At 41.1% G+C, this 18,027-nt stretch overlaps 1 protein-coding gene across 2 annotated transcripts in view; it reads left to right on the forward strand.

Annotated features, from left to right (window-relative positions):
• nbas (NBAS subunit of NRZ tethering complex) overlaps positions 1–18,027 on the forward strand; it is a 269,126-nt gene that overhangs the window by 172,101 nt on the left and 78,998 nt on the right. For both annotated transcript variants that reach the window (XM_053647154.1, XM_053647162.1), the window contains exons 43-46: positions 733–986; positions 14,179–14,513; positions 14,682–14,891; positions 15,475–15,677. In XM_053647154.1, the coding sequence (XP_053503129.1) occupies positions 733–986; positions 14,179–14,513; positions 14,682–14,891; positions 15,475–15,677 (1,002 nt within the window). The remainder of the gene's footprint in view (positions 1–732; positions 987–14,178; positions 14,514–14,681; positions 14,892–15,474; positions 15,678–18,027) is intronic.

An 18,027-nucleotide genomic window follows, 5' to 3' on the forward strand; every position in this document is an offset into this window, starting at 1 on the left:
CGGAGAGTACTGCTAGAGAGTGACTGACGGAGAGTACTGCTAGAGAGTGACTGACGGAGAGTACTGCTAGAGAGTGACTGACGGAGAGAACTGCTAGAGAGTGACTGACGGAGAGAACTGCTAGAGAGAGACTGACGGAGAGTACTGCTAGAGAGTGACTGACGGAGAGTACTGCTAGAGAGTGACTGACGGAGAGAACTGCTAGAGAGTGACTGACGGAGAGAACTGCTAGAGAGTGACTGACGGAGAGAACTGTTAGAGAGTGACTGACGGAGAGAACTGCTAGAGAGTGACTGACGGAGAGTACTGCTAGAGAGTGACTGACGGAGAAAACTGCTAGAGAGTGACTGACGGAGAGCCTGCTAGAGGGAGACAGGCAGATGGATAATGCTATACAGAGACAGACCGAGACTGCTAGAGACTGAGAGACAGACAGTCAGAGTCTGATGGAGAGACTGACAGACAGACAGAGACTGCTAAAGAGACTGACAGGGAGACAGATACTGTTAAAGACAGACTGGCAAGGAGACTGCTAGAGAGAGACTGACAGACAGAGAATGCTAAAGAGACTAACAGAGAGACAGACAGAGACCGCTAAAGAGACCAACAGAGAGACAGATAGAGACAGACAGAGAGAGAGATTGACAGACATGCAGATATTCTGACTTAATATGTACCCCATCAGATCCCTAGTTCTAATTAAGCCTTGTCTCTCATTGTCTTCCCTCTCAGCCTCACCACTAAGGAGATTGAGACCCGTAGTGCGTCCTTGGGCCTTTTCCAGACCCTGAAGACTGAACCCCAGGCCTTCTACACACACATGAGCAAGTACGTGTACCCAGGCATTGCGGGCGTGGACCTGCAGCGTCTGCTCTACTACTACACACTACTGGAGAGCTGCTCGTGCACCGACTACCTTCCTTCATCCACCATGACGCCCGACACGCACGTCAAACTGCTGAAGAAGCTGAAGGCTGTGGCCAGCGGTGAGTTTGAACAGCATAGATCTTACATTCTACTCAACCTGACCGCTGGGCATTTTTAACTGCATTATTGCCGTGTGTAAATGACTTTGCTTTGGACAAACAAGAATGTTAAACCTTTTACTGCGTAATTTCTCCTGGGCAAGTCTAATTTATCAGTAATGATCAATAACAGCCGTGAAATTGAAAGGTAAACGTTATGTTTATTTGAATTCTCCTCGAGTGTTTGGCTTTGGTTACCAGCGATCAGTGAAGGAAAGAGTCCAAAACACACTGACGTGAAAAACCTGCTGCCGTTGTAGTAACAATGCAGTTGAGTAGAAGTAGTGAACAAGAAAATGATGTAAATAAGTCGCGTGGTGAAAAACACGTTTTCATTTGTGTACAACTAAGACACATTAAATACTCACGATAATGCATACACATTTCTAGCTACAAATATTGAACTTTAAATGACCTATCTACCTATGTTGTTGCAAGGTCGAGACATCGTTGCTTTTTCTCATGTCATTTCCAAGTGGAAGTGTACACACTTAGGCCCTGTTTACACTAGGGCGTTTTTGCTTTAAAACTGCATTTTACAAATGAGGGCGCACGGTGGCTTAGTGGTTAGCACGTTCGCCTCACGCCTCCAGGGTCCAGGGTTCGAGTCCGGCCAGGGCCGTGTGTGTGTGGAGTTTGCGTGTTTCCTCCGGGTACTCCAGTTTCCTCCCCCCATCATGGTAGTGCATGATTGGTATGTCTAAAGTGTCCGTGTGAATGGGTGTGTGTATGTGATGGACTGTCCAGGGTGTACCCTGTCCGATGCTCCAGGTTCCCCGTGACCCTGAAAAGGAGTAAGCGGTAGAAGATGGATGGATTTATTTTACAAATGAAAACGATCCTCGTCCACATTGACGACCATTCATGCACACTGGGCACACGCATTAAAGTGTAAACAGGAAGTTGGGTGTTCCGTGTAGGGCTTACGTCGCTCAAAACGAGATTTGTTGCAAATTGCTCTAATCGTAGCTCGCCTCTTGTGCATGTAGGCAGCTGCAGTATTATTAAATACAGAATTTATCTGCACAGTGGCTGCTAAGAATGACGACAAAGCCAGCAAAGCTGTTATTAAAAGCTGTATATTGTTGTATACGATCAAGGTAATGCAATGGTTCTCAACAGAGGGGGGAGTGGAGAGTTCAGAAGGGGAGCGGGAAAAAAAAACACAGACAGGGCATCATTTGGGGACTCGGTGTATTTTATTGATTTTCAAATAGAATGTGTATAAATGAAAAACCCCGCGTTCCCTCTCCCTCTGTATTTTCTTTTTGCTGAGGAGAGGCGGGGTTTAGCTGTCTTTTATCTAGCTCTCAGTGCAGACCAGTGTTGACAACTTAGCCACTTTTCAGACCCCTTGATCAAACCTTTTTTTTTTTTTTTTGCAAAAAAAAAAAATGCGCCTAGTGACAAATCTACCGAATTTTTGGACAAACCTTAGCAACTTTCCAAATGTCAGCAGTACTGTCCTGCAAAGCACGAGGTCTTGCTTTCCGGCTGCACTCTCACCTCTCTCTGCGTCTGCTCTGTTCAGTGAGAGGCTGAGAGCCGGAGATTTAACAACGTCACGGATAACGAGACGCGCCCTTCATCTCAATTCACATCATTCATATGCCAATGTTTTTAGAACGTAAGACGAATGTAATGCAACATGTTTTACATGTAAAATAGTCCACGTTATTACAGCCTAGTTCTCTTGTTCAAAGTAGTTCTAGTGTTCAGAAACATTTTTCATCATTCATGTTCCATACCTGTCCCTTATATAGTTTTATAAAAGTCATTTTAAAAAAGTACAAAAGCAAAAAAAAATCTATCTATCAAAACAGAATATAGATTCTGTATATATAGCTAGATTTTATATAGTGATTCATATAATGATTATATGATAATCACTATACCTGGTCTCCTCCAATATGGGGGGGGGGACTGCTACATGCTAGGGGAGGCTTCAGGGGCTTTAGTTACAAAAGGTTGAGAACCTCCAAGGTAGCGTAATGGTCATATGGTAGGGGCTTGACAAATCAGGGAAGGATACACAACGATCCAGAAAACCCTATCAGTGGGCGAGTGTGGGCAGCCACGCCTTTGTTTTCAAAAGTCTTCGTTTCGGTCCGTTTATACCGACACGCGAACCCGGAGTTTTCAAACTAAAACCGGTCTTCGGCGTTTCCAGAAGTCTTTTTGAGTAGTGTAGACGACAGGCGTAACTGTAGCAAAAGTTATGCGTTTTAACCCTCTTACCCCGTAATGCCGAAAAACCGGCTTGCCCGTCTTTGATCTATTCCCGTAAGGACGATATACCGGCTTGGTCGTCTATGCCAAATACCCGTAAGGCCGATATAGCGGCTTTACAGTGTAAACGTCATCGCCGTAAGGCCGGTGTACCGGCATTACTCTGCTATGATTCCTTACTTATTTAATTATTATTATTTAACCCGGAAGGTTGATGACGTCATGACGTCACGACATGATTACGTTATCACGCCGGCATTACGATGAAGATCCAAGCGTGAATATTGGTGTAATAGTAGAAGTGAACTAAAAATGCCAAAGCGAAAAGCTAATCGTGTTCCAGCTAAAGTTACACCTACAGTGAACATCTAAAACAGTGAAAAAAAGAGAAAACATACACAGTTACACAGGCGAGAGCGACTGTGATAGATAGTGACAGCAGTGAAAGTTCAGGCGATGTTGAAACCGAAACTGATAGAGACGCAAACTCTCCTGATTCAGACCCTGATCCGTCTTCATCTTCAGCATCAACCAGTGCGACGGACACTGCAGGGGTCTGGAGTCATAACGGGACCATTTCTGTGCATTCGTGAAAACACTACCTGCTGGTCTGATTATCACCAGAAACTTGACTTTTGGCGCTAAAATGCATTTATTTATTTATTTATTTATTATTTACTTGAATTTATTCAAAGGCATTGACCACGCTGATGCTCGTATGGTACTTCTAAATGAGTAGAAGGATTTTAGCGAGCATTTTTCGTCATTTCTCTAGTTAAGAATTGTGCTCTAAGTGGAGTAAAAACACTGAACTGCTTCATTTTCAAAGTAATATTACACAAATACATTATTATACATAAGTACATAAGTATTATAAGTTGTTTCAAGGCCTAAAAATGTTCAAATGAAAATGTTGATTTTGGGGCCAATTTTGGCCTGGGAACTCAGGGTTGGCGTGCTGTTTCTATGGGGAATATAGGGTTGTGGGACATAATACTGTGGGAACTAAGGGGTAAGAGGGTTAAAACGAAAACACTCTAGTGTAAACAGGGCCTTTGTCTACTCTCATAACATCTAGATAAAGATATCATCATATTATCCATATAAAGATAACTCTTTATTTTTTTCAAATGCAAATGAAGAAAACCCACATGATTAAAACTCAATCTCTCCATAGCTAAAGCACAAAAACAGAACAATAAGTTCTAGATGAACATCGCTTTGGGGGGCGTCAGCAACCTTTCATGAAACTTTTTTTTTTTTCCCTTCTGTTTCAAAACTACATCTCTGACTATTTGCTAATCTACCGCTAGAGGCAACTCACTGTTTATTTCAATTGTAAATCGACTTGATCACTGCGTATAACTAAAGCCAGAACAGTATGTTCCAGATGAACAGCGCCTTGTAAGACGAGCAAACCTGCTCGTTCAGTACCTGTTAAAACAAACACGTAAACTCAAGCCGTGACTCATAATTACAGCCTTGTCTTTGCCAAAAACTGATTTTCCGAGGGATTGAAAACAATCATAAAAGAAGCTTAATTGCTCTGTAAATGCGTGTTTGTTTGTTCTTTTCCGGTGCTTGAAGAAGAGAAAATGAAAAAGGAAGCAGCGGAAATTGAAAGAGGGCATACAGATAAGAAGTAAATGATCTAATTAGTTGTATTCTCTCGCTCTCGAGCGAGGCAGTGCTCTCGTATGTTAATTGCACCCAGAACATTCACGGTGAACGCAACTCGAGAAGTGGAACTGAGATAAAGGCTCTCACTCTGTTTAAACATGGCACCGGGGTCACTTTACTTGCGTGGGGAATCGAGCACTGTAATGGAGGGAACGGCATTTCATTTTGGACATAAGTTGAGGAAAGAAAGGTGAAAACCCGGCTGCCATTCCGGGATCTGATGATGATGTCTCTGCGCTTTCCTCATGTCCACCTCTTAGGTTTCGTCAGAGAGTTTGCGTCAGCCTCGTCTCTCTTCCGCTTTCTTTGTTTTCGCAAATCGTTCCGATTGATTGAGAGATTATTATAGTCATTTTATTTATTTATATTTTCTCCAGTTTGAGTCGACAGTATGCGATTTTGTAGTTACTACCACCAAAGGTCAGCTATGTCCAGGGTGTCCCCCGGCTTGTGCCCCGAGTCCCCTGGGATAGGCTACAGGCTCCCCGTGACCCTGTGTAGGATAAGGGGTATGGAAAACGGATGGATGGCTGGTACTGTGCGAGGTTTTCAAATTTAGTTGAATGCTCGTGATTTTAGCATTTAATTGCCCAGAACCACTAGCCTAAAAAAGGAAAGGAAAACAAGCAGTTCCTCCATTATGGGTTTAATGGTTACGGGAGGGACTAATAATATTATCAGCATGCAGTCAGGAACTGCTTGCTGGCAGCGGAAACTCAGCTTAGACAGGGCTCTACGGTAACAGTTTATTTTAGAAGCACTTGTGTTCCTAATTACAAAAATTTAGGAGTACAGTCAAAAATTTAGGAGCACAGTGTGCCACAATATAATGCACAAATAGACATGAGAAAACCTGAGCTTGTCAATTATGACAGAAATTAGGAACATAGTGTGAGCTATGACAAATGAATTTACCTCCTGATAAACTAAATGTTATATTTTCAGTTAATTTTTCAGTTAATTCTACACTATCAGCCATTTTCCACTGTCATGGTTCTGGGTTGGAGTCAGTTCTCGAACTACTCTGCGTATATTGTGTATATATCCGAATAATCTCATATAGGATGTGATTGGGTGAGTTCATTTATCCGCCAGATGCAAAGCACTTTAGTTTAATGGTGTTCATTAGGGATGCACCGATCAGGATTTTTTTTTACAGCTGATACCGATCCAGATACCAATCTTTTTATTGTTTAAACTTTTAATCAGGAGGTCTGTCATAAACAATTAAATGTAAGCTCTCTGGTCATGGTCACTGTTAATTAAATTAAAATAATAGCAATGAGAAATACTGTTGGTTAATTGATAAATTAACAAGCATAAAATATTTATTTTTAAATATCCTAAACAATAAAGAGTCCTAATCAAAAGTACACTAACACAAGCATGATCCATATTGGGGAAAAGAAGGCTAATAGCCTTCTAAGGAAATAGCGACTAAACTTAATGTCAAATTTATATTAAACATTATCATTTCTCATTTTATTTATATTTTATGAAGTTATTACAATATCTATTTTTTTATATTAAATGATTTATTTATAACTAAGCACATTTTCTATCTTTACATTTTATTAGTGTTTGTTTATTTATCAGTTGTTCCTTTCAGATCGGTTCCCCAGTACAGTTGCCATGTCTGCTGATAATATTGTGTTTTTTTGGGGGGATTAAATCAAAACATGAAAACTGGAGTTGACTTTTCTAGTGATATCTGGCAACCATGAGTTTAAATGAAGTGAATGCGCTATTAGAGTTAGTGAAGGAGAGCGGCAGCATACTGTATGTTTGCAGACTGAACAGTGGCTACTCAAAAGAAATTTGAATAAAGCCCACGTTGTAGCGTGAGCATTATTATTAATTTACTCTGCCAGACGCCACTGTGGCTACATGAGCAGGTCACAGACTCGGGTTCAGGTCATTCTGCGTGATCAATAAAAGATGGCGGTTTGAGAAAAGCAGATGATGTACAGAGTTACTCGTCATCATTATGGCTTCTCTGCAGTATTTACACACTTGTTCGGTTGACTGAGGAGATGAAAAGCAGTGTGAAAGTAACTGTTGCGTGGTGTAGATGCATTTTGGACTTGTAGTTTTTATTCTGATTGTATTATACAACTCCGAACAGGTCACTTGCACCCATGCGACTAAATATCTTTTCAAAATATTTTTCAGTCGGAAATGTGAGTGAAATGGTCGCACTGTAGAGCCCTGTTAGATAGTGGATTTTTCGATGGTTCTGCAATAATGCACAGTAAACAATAGTAATAAAAAAAAGGAAAACCCTAATACATTTCTGAAGGTATGGAACAGTTCAAATTTGCCAGGAAGTCAAGATTAGGCCTTAGAGCAGACATTCTTAACCTTTTGTAAGCATGCCTCCCCTATTTGGAGGAGACCAGGTATAATGATTATCTATTCTATATATATATGTGTGTATATATATATATGTGTGTGTATATATGTGTGTGTGTGTGTGTGTGTGTGTGTGTATATATATATATATATATATATATATATATATATATATATATATATATATATATGTGTAACCTAGATAGATGCATAGATTTTTTTTTTGTTGTACTTTTTTTAAATAACTTTGATGACTTTTATAAAACTATATAACGGACAGGTATGGAACATGAATAATCAAAAATGTTTCTGAACACTAGAACTACTTTGAGCAAGAGAACTAAGCTGTAATAACATGAAATATTTTACATGTAAAACATGTTGCATTACATTCGTCTTACCTTCTAAAAACATTGGCATATGAATGATGTAAATTGAGATGAAGGGCGCGTCTTGTTATCCATGACGTTGTTAAATCTCCGGCTCTCAGCCTCTCACTGAACAGAGCAGATGCAGAGAGAGGTGAGAGTGCAGCGGGAAAGCAAGACCTCGTGCTTGCAGGACAGTACTGCTGACATTTGGAAAGTCGCTAAGGTTTGTCCAAAAAGTCGCTAGATTTGTTGCTAGGCGCTTTTTTGCAACAAACCTAAAGTCGCTAAAGGGGTCTGAAAGGTGGCTAAGTTGTCAACACTGGTCTGCACTGACAGCTAGATAAAAGGCAGCTAAACTCCGTCTCTCCCCAGCAAAAAGAAAATACAGAGGGAGAAGGAACGCTGGGTTTTTCCATTTAAACGCATTCTATTTGAAAAGCAATAAAATACAGAGTCCCCAAATAATGCCCTGTCTGTGTGTTTTTTCTTGAAAACAATTTGCGCCCCCCGGGTTGAGAACCTGAGAACCACTGCCTTAGAGGCATCTTATGTCAGGAAAATTGCAATGTCCAACCAGAGAAATTGTGTGCCATTGTCCCATGGATATTTACTAGTGTTTCAAAAATGCTTTTTATTTCCTCAAAACGGAAATAGCAACTTATTGTAGTTTTATTTAGCTAACTTTCTCACTTTTACCATATGATTGCAGTGGTTGCATTTGTCACGTTCATGTTTAGCCATTTGCCTGGTCATGGTCATGTGGCCGTGCAATGAAATCCTGACCATTTTTCATAATGTACGTCATAAAATATAAGCAAACTAAAGTACAGCTCTTAAAAATTCGCACACGACACAAACTGTGATATGAGCATCAACGTGTAAATGAAATCATGAGATAAAAATGAGCTGCATTTAGAGACTCATTACACGCTGTTTAGTCGAGTAAAATTACTGTTTGATTTGCACAGGTAGGTGATTGTCCTTATAGAAAAACGGCGTATATTGTCGAAGATGAATGGAAGCTTTTAGGGCGCAGTTAGCATTATGGAAATGAGACCCTGCTAATTGAGTCTCGCTAGCTTTCATTCATCATTATCAAAGTTATCGGTTTTTTTTAGAGGAAGCAGTGCTTCACCATATACAATATTTCATGCTGACTCACTCAAATCGAGTTATATTAAAGCCTGAAGTGTTAGGTGAGGCCATTGAGTAACTGAATCAAACCTTTCCTGAATGAAAGCCCTTTCAGAACTCGAGAGATTGAAATGATTATTTACTTATTTTTGCTACCTTTTAGTCATTTGATCTTTTTGTCCAGTTTGCACAGTTGAATGCTAAATAAACAGGTTTCTATCACTTCAGGTAATTTAATGTGTTTTCCTTGATGGAAAAAATATATTGTTACTACTTTCCCGCTCATGCAGCAAACTTGTATTGGCATCGCTGTAGGCCATTGTGTAATGTACAGGTTTGTGAGCTACACAGGATGGAAGGTAAAACAGTTAGGGTTTCGATAGTTATTAATAATAAGAACACAGTGACTTGTTTTCACTACTGAGTTCAGACTCATGAGTCGTGCTTGATAGCCCCCCCCCCCCCCCCCCACTGGGATTTCTGTTCATGCAATTCTGCATAAGATAATTCAATTCAATTCAGTTTTATTTGTATAGTGCTTTTTTTTTTTTTAATTACAATTGACATTGTCACAAAGCAGCTTTACGGAATTGTATACATTTCGGATCTAAATGATAAATTTATCCCTAATGAGCAAGCCGGTGGCGAGGAAAAACTCCCTGAGATGATATGAGGAAGAAACCGTAATAGGAACCAGACTCAAAAGGAAACCCATCCTCATCTGTTTAACAACGAATAGTGTACTTATGAATAAATCCCTTCTATAACTGTGTGCTACATGATAAAACAAACATGCAGCTGTGTAATCAGGAGATTCACCACACAGTCTCAACATGAAGTCTGTTCTGCTGAACTCATGCGCTGTCCACTGATGGAGACCCAGGCGCATAAAGACACCGCACCAAACTGCCCGCATCAGTTGCAGTCCAAGGACATCTCCACGGCTTCCAAGTGTCCATACACTGTCCATATGGGGCCATCCTCACCAGGCATCAGGTCGGTCCAGGTCGGTCCAGAAAGCAGAACGGTTCAGGCCCAATGCTATCCCAGGAGCAACACGTTTAGGGCGTTGGTATCATCCAAAGCCTTCGCAGGCATTGGCGTCATCTGGAATCTTTGTAGAAGCAGGTTCTGAGCTGGAGCTGGCACATTCACTGATAGGAACAGGAAACAAATGGAGAAGGATTAGCGTGGCTACTGTCCATTGAATTTCAGGCAGAGATACTGTAACCATGCGCGTTTGATATCGTTTTATCAGAGATGACTGCATAACAGGCTTATGATTGGTTATATACGTTATGTGAATGCTAGGTTAAAGAAATATGGATTAACTGGAGTTAAACTGAGAGAGTGTGTCTGAACACCGAACATTATCAGGAAGGCTATTCCAGAGTTTAGGAGCTAAATGTGAAAAAGCTTTACCTTCTTTGATATCCTCAGTATTATCAAAAGTCCAGAGTTTGCGACCTTAAAGAGCATGCAGGATCGTAACGTGATAGAAGATTGGTTAAATATAGAGGAGCTTGTCCGTTTAGGGCTTTATAGGTGAGTAGTAGTATTTTATAATCGATACAGAACCAGTGTAGAGATAAAATCGGGGTAATGTGTTCATATTTTCGTGATCTGGTAAGAACTCTACAGCTGCAACTGTAGCTTATTTATTGAGGATGCAGGACCACCACCTAGCAGTGTATTACAATAATCTAGTCTTGAGGTCATGAACGCATGAACTGGTTTTTCTGCATCAGAATAAGATAAGGTTACATAGCTTGGCAATATTTCTAAGGTGGAAGAAGGCTGTTTTTGTTACCTGGGAAATGATTTTCTAATGACAGGTTGCTGTCTAATATAACACCCAGGTCTTTAACTGTAGTGGATGAAGTAACAGTACATCCTTCTAAATATAGATTGTATTCTAAGAGCTTTTGTGTGCAGAGTTTTGGTCCAATTAGCAATATCTCTGTTTTGTCAGAATTTAGTAGAAGAAAATTACAGGTCATATGGTCTTCAATGTCTTTAACACATTCTTTTAATGTGGAAAATTTCGAAATTTCATCCGGTCTTGTAGAAATATATAGCTGAGTATCATCAGCGTTACAGTGGAAATTAATCTCGTGTTTTCTGGTAATATTCCCAAGGGGCAGCATGTATAAAGAAAACAGCAGGGGGCCGAACACTGATCCTTGCGGCACACTATACTCACACCATACCATCATTCCACTTTATTACACATAACTTCATTTATGGACTTTAAAGCTGTGAATTCTTTATATTTCCGTATTTCTTGAGTTAATACCAAAGTCTGGTGAAAATGTCATGTGAATAGCCTCATTGGAAATATATTTACTGAAAAAAAAAACATTGCCGCGTCCAATACTTATTTCCTCCACTGTATAGTGTCGACCGCAGCACTAAGATCAAATAGAACAAGCAGTGAAATGCAGCCTTTGTTAGATGCTCGAAGTAATTCATTTGTAATTTTGACAAGTGCAGTCTCTGGGCCTGAAACCCGATTTAAATTCTTTAGATGCCATTATTCTGCAAAAAGGAGCATAATCGAGCAGACACAACTTTTTTTTTCTAATGTTTTAGATATCAGTGCAAGGTTTGAGATTGGTCTGTAGTTTTCTAGTTTAACTAGGATCTAGTTGTGGTTTCTTAATTACAGGGTTAATAACCTCCAGTTTGAATGTAGGGATGTGATCTAGAGATAACGAGGAGTTAATAATATTGAGAAGAGACTCTCCTACTACAGGAAGCAACTCTTTCATTAAATTAGTGGGTATGGGATCTAGAATACATGTGGTTGATTTTGATGTCTTGATAAGTTTGGTAAACTCTTCCTGTCCAGACTGCAGTTGTACTTGGGAGACGACATTGGTGGCTAAAACCTTTGATGCTGCTGTTGGTTTTACATTTCCAATTATATTCCTGACAATTTTCTCAGTGAAGAAATCCATGAAGTCATTACTACTAAACTGTGTTGGAGTATTCAGTTTGGACGAGGTCTTAATATTTGCTCATCTAGATATTGCATTGCATAAAAACCTAGGATTGTTTTGGTTCCTTTCTATGAGTTTACGTAGATACTCTGCCCTAGCAGCTTTTAGAGCCTGTCTAGACATAGCTAGACATACTGTCCTTCCACACAATTCGAAAAACCTCTCGATTAGACTTTTTCCATTTGCGTTCAAGATTACGAGTCTCGAGAGCATGAGTACGACTGTTGTACTATGGTGCAGGATGTTTCTCTCTAACCTTTTTTAATTTGATAGGGGCAACATTATCCAGAGTTCTATAGAGCATATTGCCCATACTGCTAGTCTTCATATCAAGTTCAGTCGTATTTATAGGTACACGGTGCAGTTATGAATCTGTCCATGGTGGTTGGAATAATTGTTCTATCCATCCGATAGTGCGGTTCTAAATGGATAATCTCAGCTACAGGCAGTGTGCATGAAATGAGATGGTGATCTGTGATATCATCATTTTGTGGTAGAATATTTCTATCGTTAACCTCAGTTCCATGAGATATAATTAAGTGTAGTATGATTGAAGCGGTGAGTGGGTCCAGTGGCATTTTATTTGACCCCAAAGGAGTTCAGTAGGTCTGTAAACGTAAGTCCTAATGCATCATTGTTGTTATCTATTTGGATGTAAAAAAAAAAAAAAAACTCCAACAATCAGTGCTATGTCCACATTTAACTATGAAGTCTGAAAGGAAATTTGCATTTTTTAATTTTTATTTTTTATTTTTAAATCACTTCAAATGAGTTGTACCTGTGTCCTGTTCTCTGAGTAATATTAAGAGTATTACTGTATAATGTTGCAACACACAAACCCCCTCTCAAACGCCCCGAAATGACCAATCATACGGGGCTCATGCTTATAACAGTATCTGGTGGTGTGGACTCATTTAGTCCAATATTATCATTTGATTTAAGAGTGAGGCAGAGCGCATCAAAATTATTATCTGTGGCGATTTCCTTTATAACTATCGCCTTAGGCGTCGAGAGAGCTAATGTTTAGAAGCCCGAGTTTGAAAAATCCTTTCTTTTTGCTTCTTTTGCTATTGTCTGCTTTAATTAATCAGATTTTTTTTAAATCCTGTATTATAATAATGATGATGATAATAATAATAATAATTATAATAATAATAATATTTTTTTCTTGTTATTCGGGGAATAGACACAGTCTCTGTAGGATGGACTACAAATGCTGTATTGTCATTTAAGTAGTTTTAACATTAACTCTCATAACTGTTATTGATGTGACTAGTCATATTGTGTGTAGCATCGTGGAGATGTTGTCTGAGAGGAGATCCGTTCCGAGTCCGCACAGGGTGCAGGCCATCAGCAAGGAACAGCCTAGGACGCTCCCAGAAAAGATTCCAATTATTCACAAAGAGCAGATTCATTACACCATGATGATAACCACTCGGTTAGAGCGAAAAATCTACTGAACCTCTCAAGTCCACGTCTGTATTTGGGGAGAGGTCCGAACACGATGATCTTCGTCGCGAGCGAACTGCTGCGTACTGTCTCGATCAGGCTGCCGATGTTCTTGTCATCCTTCAGGATCACGAGTACCCGCGCAGCGACCTCAAGAACACCAGCACCAGAGAAACAGTGTGTGCGTACGTTACCTTTAGTTGAGGTGATGTGGACGTTCCAAATGACGGCATCTACGATGATCACGGGGTTGGGTTTAGTTTCACAGAGAGGGGTGAAACGGTTCCTGGTGAAGATCTCGAAGACTGGGGGCCCTGGCCCGTGCCTTCCACTGCTGGTGTACCCAAGGTCCATGGTGTCTCTGCGGCGGAGTGAAGGAGACCTGGGCTAGTCACATCCTGGGTGCATGGTCCCTGTGCAGAGAAACGCATGGAGTAGATTTGGTGGGAGTAATTGTATCACGCCTTACCTTAGACTTGTAATTCACAGACAACAACCAGTGTGAGTCATGCAGCTCAGACTGCACTGTTGCACAGGGTCATCCTGCATCCATACATCTAAGCTTATTATGCAGGTAATTCTCTCGAGTGCATCGTTAGTGCTGTTTTCTAGGGTCATTCATTTTTGTTAAAAAAAAAAAAGAAAGAAATTGTGGGGCATTTCAGCATTGTACATCCTCGACAAAGGTGACCAAGCCATGGCTGATCAGAGTGTGACCTGACCAGGCGACCGTTTATTTTCTACGTACAATGGGCCTCATTTATGAAGCTAGATACGTACAGATTTATTCGTAAACCGTTTATAAAGCATTTGACCCAAAAATTTGGTGTACATGAAAATCCCATAAATTCGGAAAAACGTTTGTAACGGTTGTAATGACAGCACGTTTATCTTCTGTTGCGTTATTAAGTTGACATTTCACGTCATATCTGGCAGGCCTGGACTATAAGAAGCTGACGGATGAAGACTCGGATCCTCTTAAAGCTCTGGAGCCGGTGCTGAGCAGCCAGAACGTTCTATCTATCTCTAAACTGGCATCTCGGATTCCTCAGAAGGCAGGCGGTGCTCTCACGCCCAGCACCGTGCACGCTACATGGCTTCCCAAACTCTTCTGGCAAGGCGATGCCCACATCCTGAAGAAGTCTCCTCAGTCAGATCAGGACTTCCTTCACACCTACGACACCTGCGCCAAATACCTCGACCGACTCGTGCCTTTAGATGCTATTCGCTTCCTGGATTCCATCACCTTTTCCCCAGAAGCGATAAATCAGGTGAGCGCTATTGGAGGAACTTATGCAAACTCCTTATGCCAACATGCATCGTTCATCCGTCTTCCACTTCAAAGAAATGCGCACACAGTGCGCGCACACAATGCGCGCACACACGTTTAATGTGTATATATAATATAGTGTGTCATGTGCATGTACATATGTGTGCAGCTCTCTGTTGAGGCCAGAACAGAGATCACGAGAAGGGCTCTAAAGGCTCTGAAGATCATCAGTGAAAGGAGCAGAAAAAGGGGTGGAGATGATGGGGCTCATGACCACGCCTTTGATTTTAGCCATGCTCTCACTCACCTGCAGCAGTCTCTCAACCATCTGGAGACTCTCAACCAGCCTTTCCCACTGTCACTCAGAAACAGCCAGGAGGTATCTTTGTCTGTCTCTCTTGCTCATACACACACACACACACACACACACACACACACACACATACACAGAATATATCTACTGTCCCAGTAGGTAATCATTCTCATAATAACTGTCCAGACACACGAAACCTCTCTCTCTATTTACATTTGCTTGGCAGGTATGTAGCTGCAGGGGAGAGGAGCAGGTGGGCTGTGGCTGTCTATGCTAGCTTAAGCATACACACACATAGACACAACTGTTTTTATGGAAATTCTCAGGTTCTGTTTGTGTGTGTATGTGTATTTGAGATGGGACTGGGGGAATGCAAGAGGTTTTCACATATACACCGTAAATATCAATAAGTAAAGCAACCCCTTTTTTTTTTAACAATATTAAGACACAGACATGAATAATAATTTATAAATGATTATTCTTATAAAATTGATTTGTTTTTATCCTGTAAAGGAAGAAAGTGTTGAAATTAATTAACTCAGTAACCAGTGATGTTTAGTCAGGGAATAAAAAGCTATGTACCAGTACATGATGTCCTTAAAATGCTACTCTTCCCCTCACGTACACGTCTATCCTCATCCACCTTTAGGCGCGCCTTCAAGACTACAGCAGAGCTTTTGACCTCTCCAGAGCAGAGGAGGTCAAAGTTCACCAGCTGGCTGTTACTATGGCGCTGGATGGACAGCCGTTGGAGCAGATTGAGAAGCTGCTGGCAGTCGCCGTGGGGACGAGCGGCCTATCAGTGCACGGCGTGGTGCAGGACTCTGTGGCGCGGATCATCTCCGCACTCAGGTGCTTATTTCACTCGATCACAACAGATCAGCCTGTTACTTCTGACTACTGTTACTCTTTATTTATCTTTTCTTAGGTTCCCTCTCTTTTGTGCCCTCTCGCTCTTTCCGGTATAATGTCTGCCTTCCCTTGCTTTTCTTCTGCCTCTCTTTTTCCCCCAAGCACTTTTTTTTCTTCTGTGCTATTTCTCTGTATCCCTACCTCCCTCTCTTTCACGCTGTTCTCTTAATGACCCGTCCTTCTATTAAGCCTGATTGAGTTAAACACAGCTTCGACCTCTGCCTTGCCCTTGCCAGATCTCCACCGTGCTTTTTTTTTTTTTCCCTTCCTCGCCTTTTCTCTTCCCTTTCGCTTTCCCTCCTACGCGTTCCACACGACCCGTGGAGGCGTTGCAGGCTTCACTGGCTGCCAGCTCTGTTTAGGAGCAGCTGTAAAACACACTCTCGGCTCCGAATCGACGCGCCGCCGTGCCGCTGCTCCTTTTGTCTTTCATGTGCCGACTTTTAAATAGAAAGCTCCACAGCTAGTGCCCTATTACCCAAAATATCTCATCGCCCAGTGGTGCTCATACAGCATCTGTAAAATGATTAAAAGGAAATGAGAAAGTGGTCCATGAGCAGTTGTATGAAAATAGGAGCACAGTTATGCAATAAGGCAGACGAATGATTAATAATAAAGACAAATAAACTAAACAGCTTTTGTGATATTTGCAAAGTCTGATTTTATAAATGATGTGCAGAGAAGAGAACAATTAAATGTTGTTTTTTTTTTTTTGTATGTGCTATTTGATTTCATATCTCAGAGTTATAGGCATCAGAGCACTGTTCGAAATGTGATATAAATACAAAGTGTGTAGACATGAGCTTTACTTCTGATTATGTGAAAGAAAACTTGTTCGACAATTTTTTTTTTTTTTCCCTCACCAACATTATTGTGGTAATATGTTTCAAGAGATACTGTGACCATAAAAATACAGCTGTAAGCAGCAATTAAGGCGCCAAGCACTTTCTGGCCCCACCCCAGGAGGAAGCCTTTGGGACTGTAAGTGCTTGTCTCCAAGGAAATGTACTATCTATCTATATATATATATATATATATATATATATATATATATATATATATATATATATATATATATATATACATATACAGTGAGGGAAAAAAGTATTTGATCCCCTGCTGATTTTGTACGTTTGCCCACTGACAAAGAAATTATCAGTCTATAATTTTAATGGTAGATTTATTTGAACAGTGAGAGACAGAATAACAACAAAAAAATCCAGAAAAACGCATGTCAAAAATTTTATAAATTCATTTGCATTTTAATGAGGGAAAAAAGTATTTGACCCCCTCTCAATCAGAAAGATTTCTGGCTCCCAGGTGTCTTTTATACAGGTAACGAGCTGAGATTAGGAGCACACTCTTAAAGGGAGTGCTCCTAATATCAGTTTGTTACCTGTATAAAAGACACCTGTCCACAGAAGCAATCAATCAGTCATATTCCAAACTCTCCACCATGGCCAAGACCAAAGAGCTCTCCAAGGATGTCAGGGACAAGACTGTAGACCTACACAAGTCTGGAATGGGCTACAAGACCATTGCCAAGCAGCCTGGTGAGAAGGGGACAACAGTTGGTGCGATTATTCGCAAATGGAAGAAGCACAAAAGAACTGTCAATCTCCCTCGGCCTGGGGCTCCATGCAAGATCTCACCTCGTGGAGTTGCATTGATCATGAGAACAGTGAGGAATCAGCCCAGAACTACACGGGAGGATCTTGTCAATGATCTCAAGGCAGCTGGGACCATAGTCACCAAGAAAACAATTGGTAACACACTACGCCGTGAAGGACTGAAATCCTGCAGCGCGCGCAAGGTCCGCTGCTCAAGAAAACACATATACATGCCCGTCTGAAGTTTGCCAATGAACATCTGAATGATTCTGAGGACAACTGGGTGAAAGCGTTGAGGTCAGATGAGACCAAAATGGAGCTCTTTGGCATCAACTCAGCTCGCTGTGTTTGGAGGAGGAGGAATGCTGCCTATGACCCCTGGAACACCATCCCCACCGTCAAACATGGAGGTGGAAACATTATGCTTTGGGGGTGTTTTTCTGCTAAGGGGACAGGACAACTTCACCGCATCAAAGGGACGATGGACGGGGCCATGTACTGTCAAATCTTGGGTGAAAACCTCCTTCCCTCAGACAGGGCATTGAAAATGGGTCGTGGATGGGTATTCCAGCATGACAATGACCCAAAACACATGGCCAAGGCAACAAAGGAGTGGCTCAAGAAGAAGCACATTAAGGTCCTGGAGTGACCTAGGCAGTCTCCAGACCTTAATCCCATAG

This window comes from Ictalurus furcatus, chromosome 2 (assembly GCF_023375685.1).
Source record: "Ictalurus furcatus strain D&B chromosome 2, Billie_1.0, whole genome shotgun sequence".
Lineage (NCBI taxonomy): Eukaryota > Metazoa > Chordata > Actinopteri > Siluriformes > Ictaluridae > Ictalurus > Ictalurus furcatus.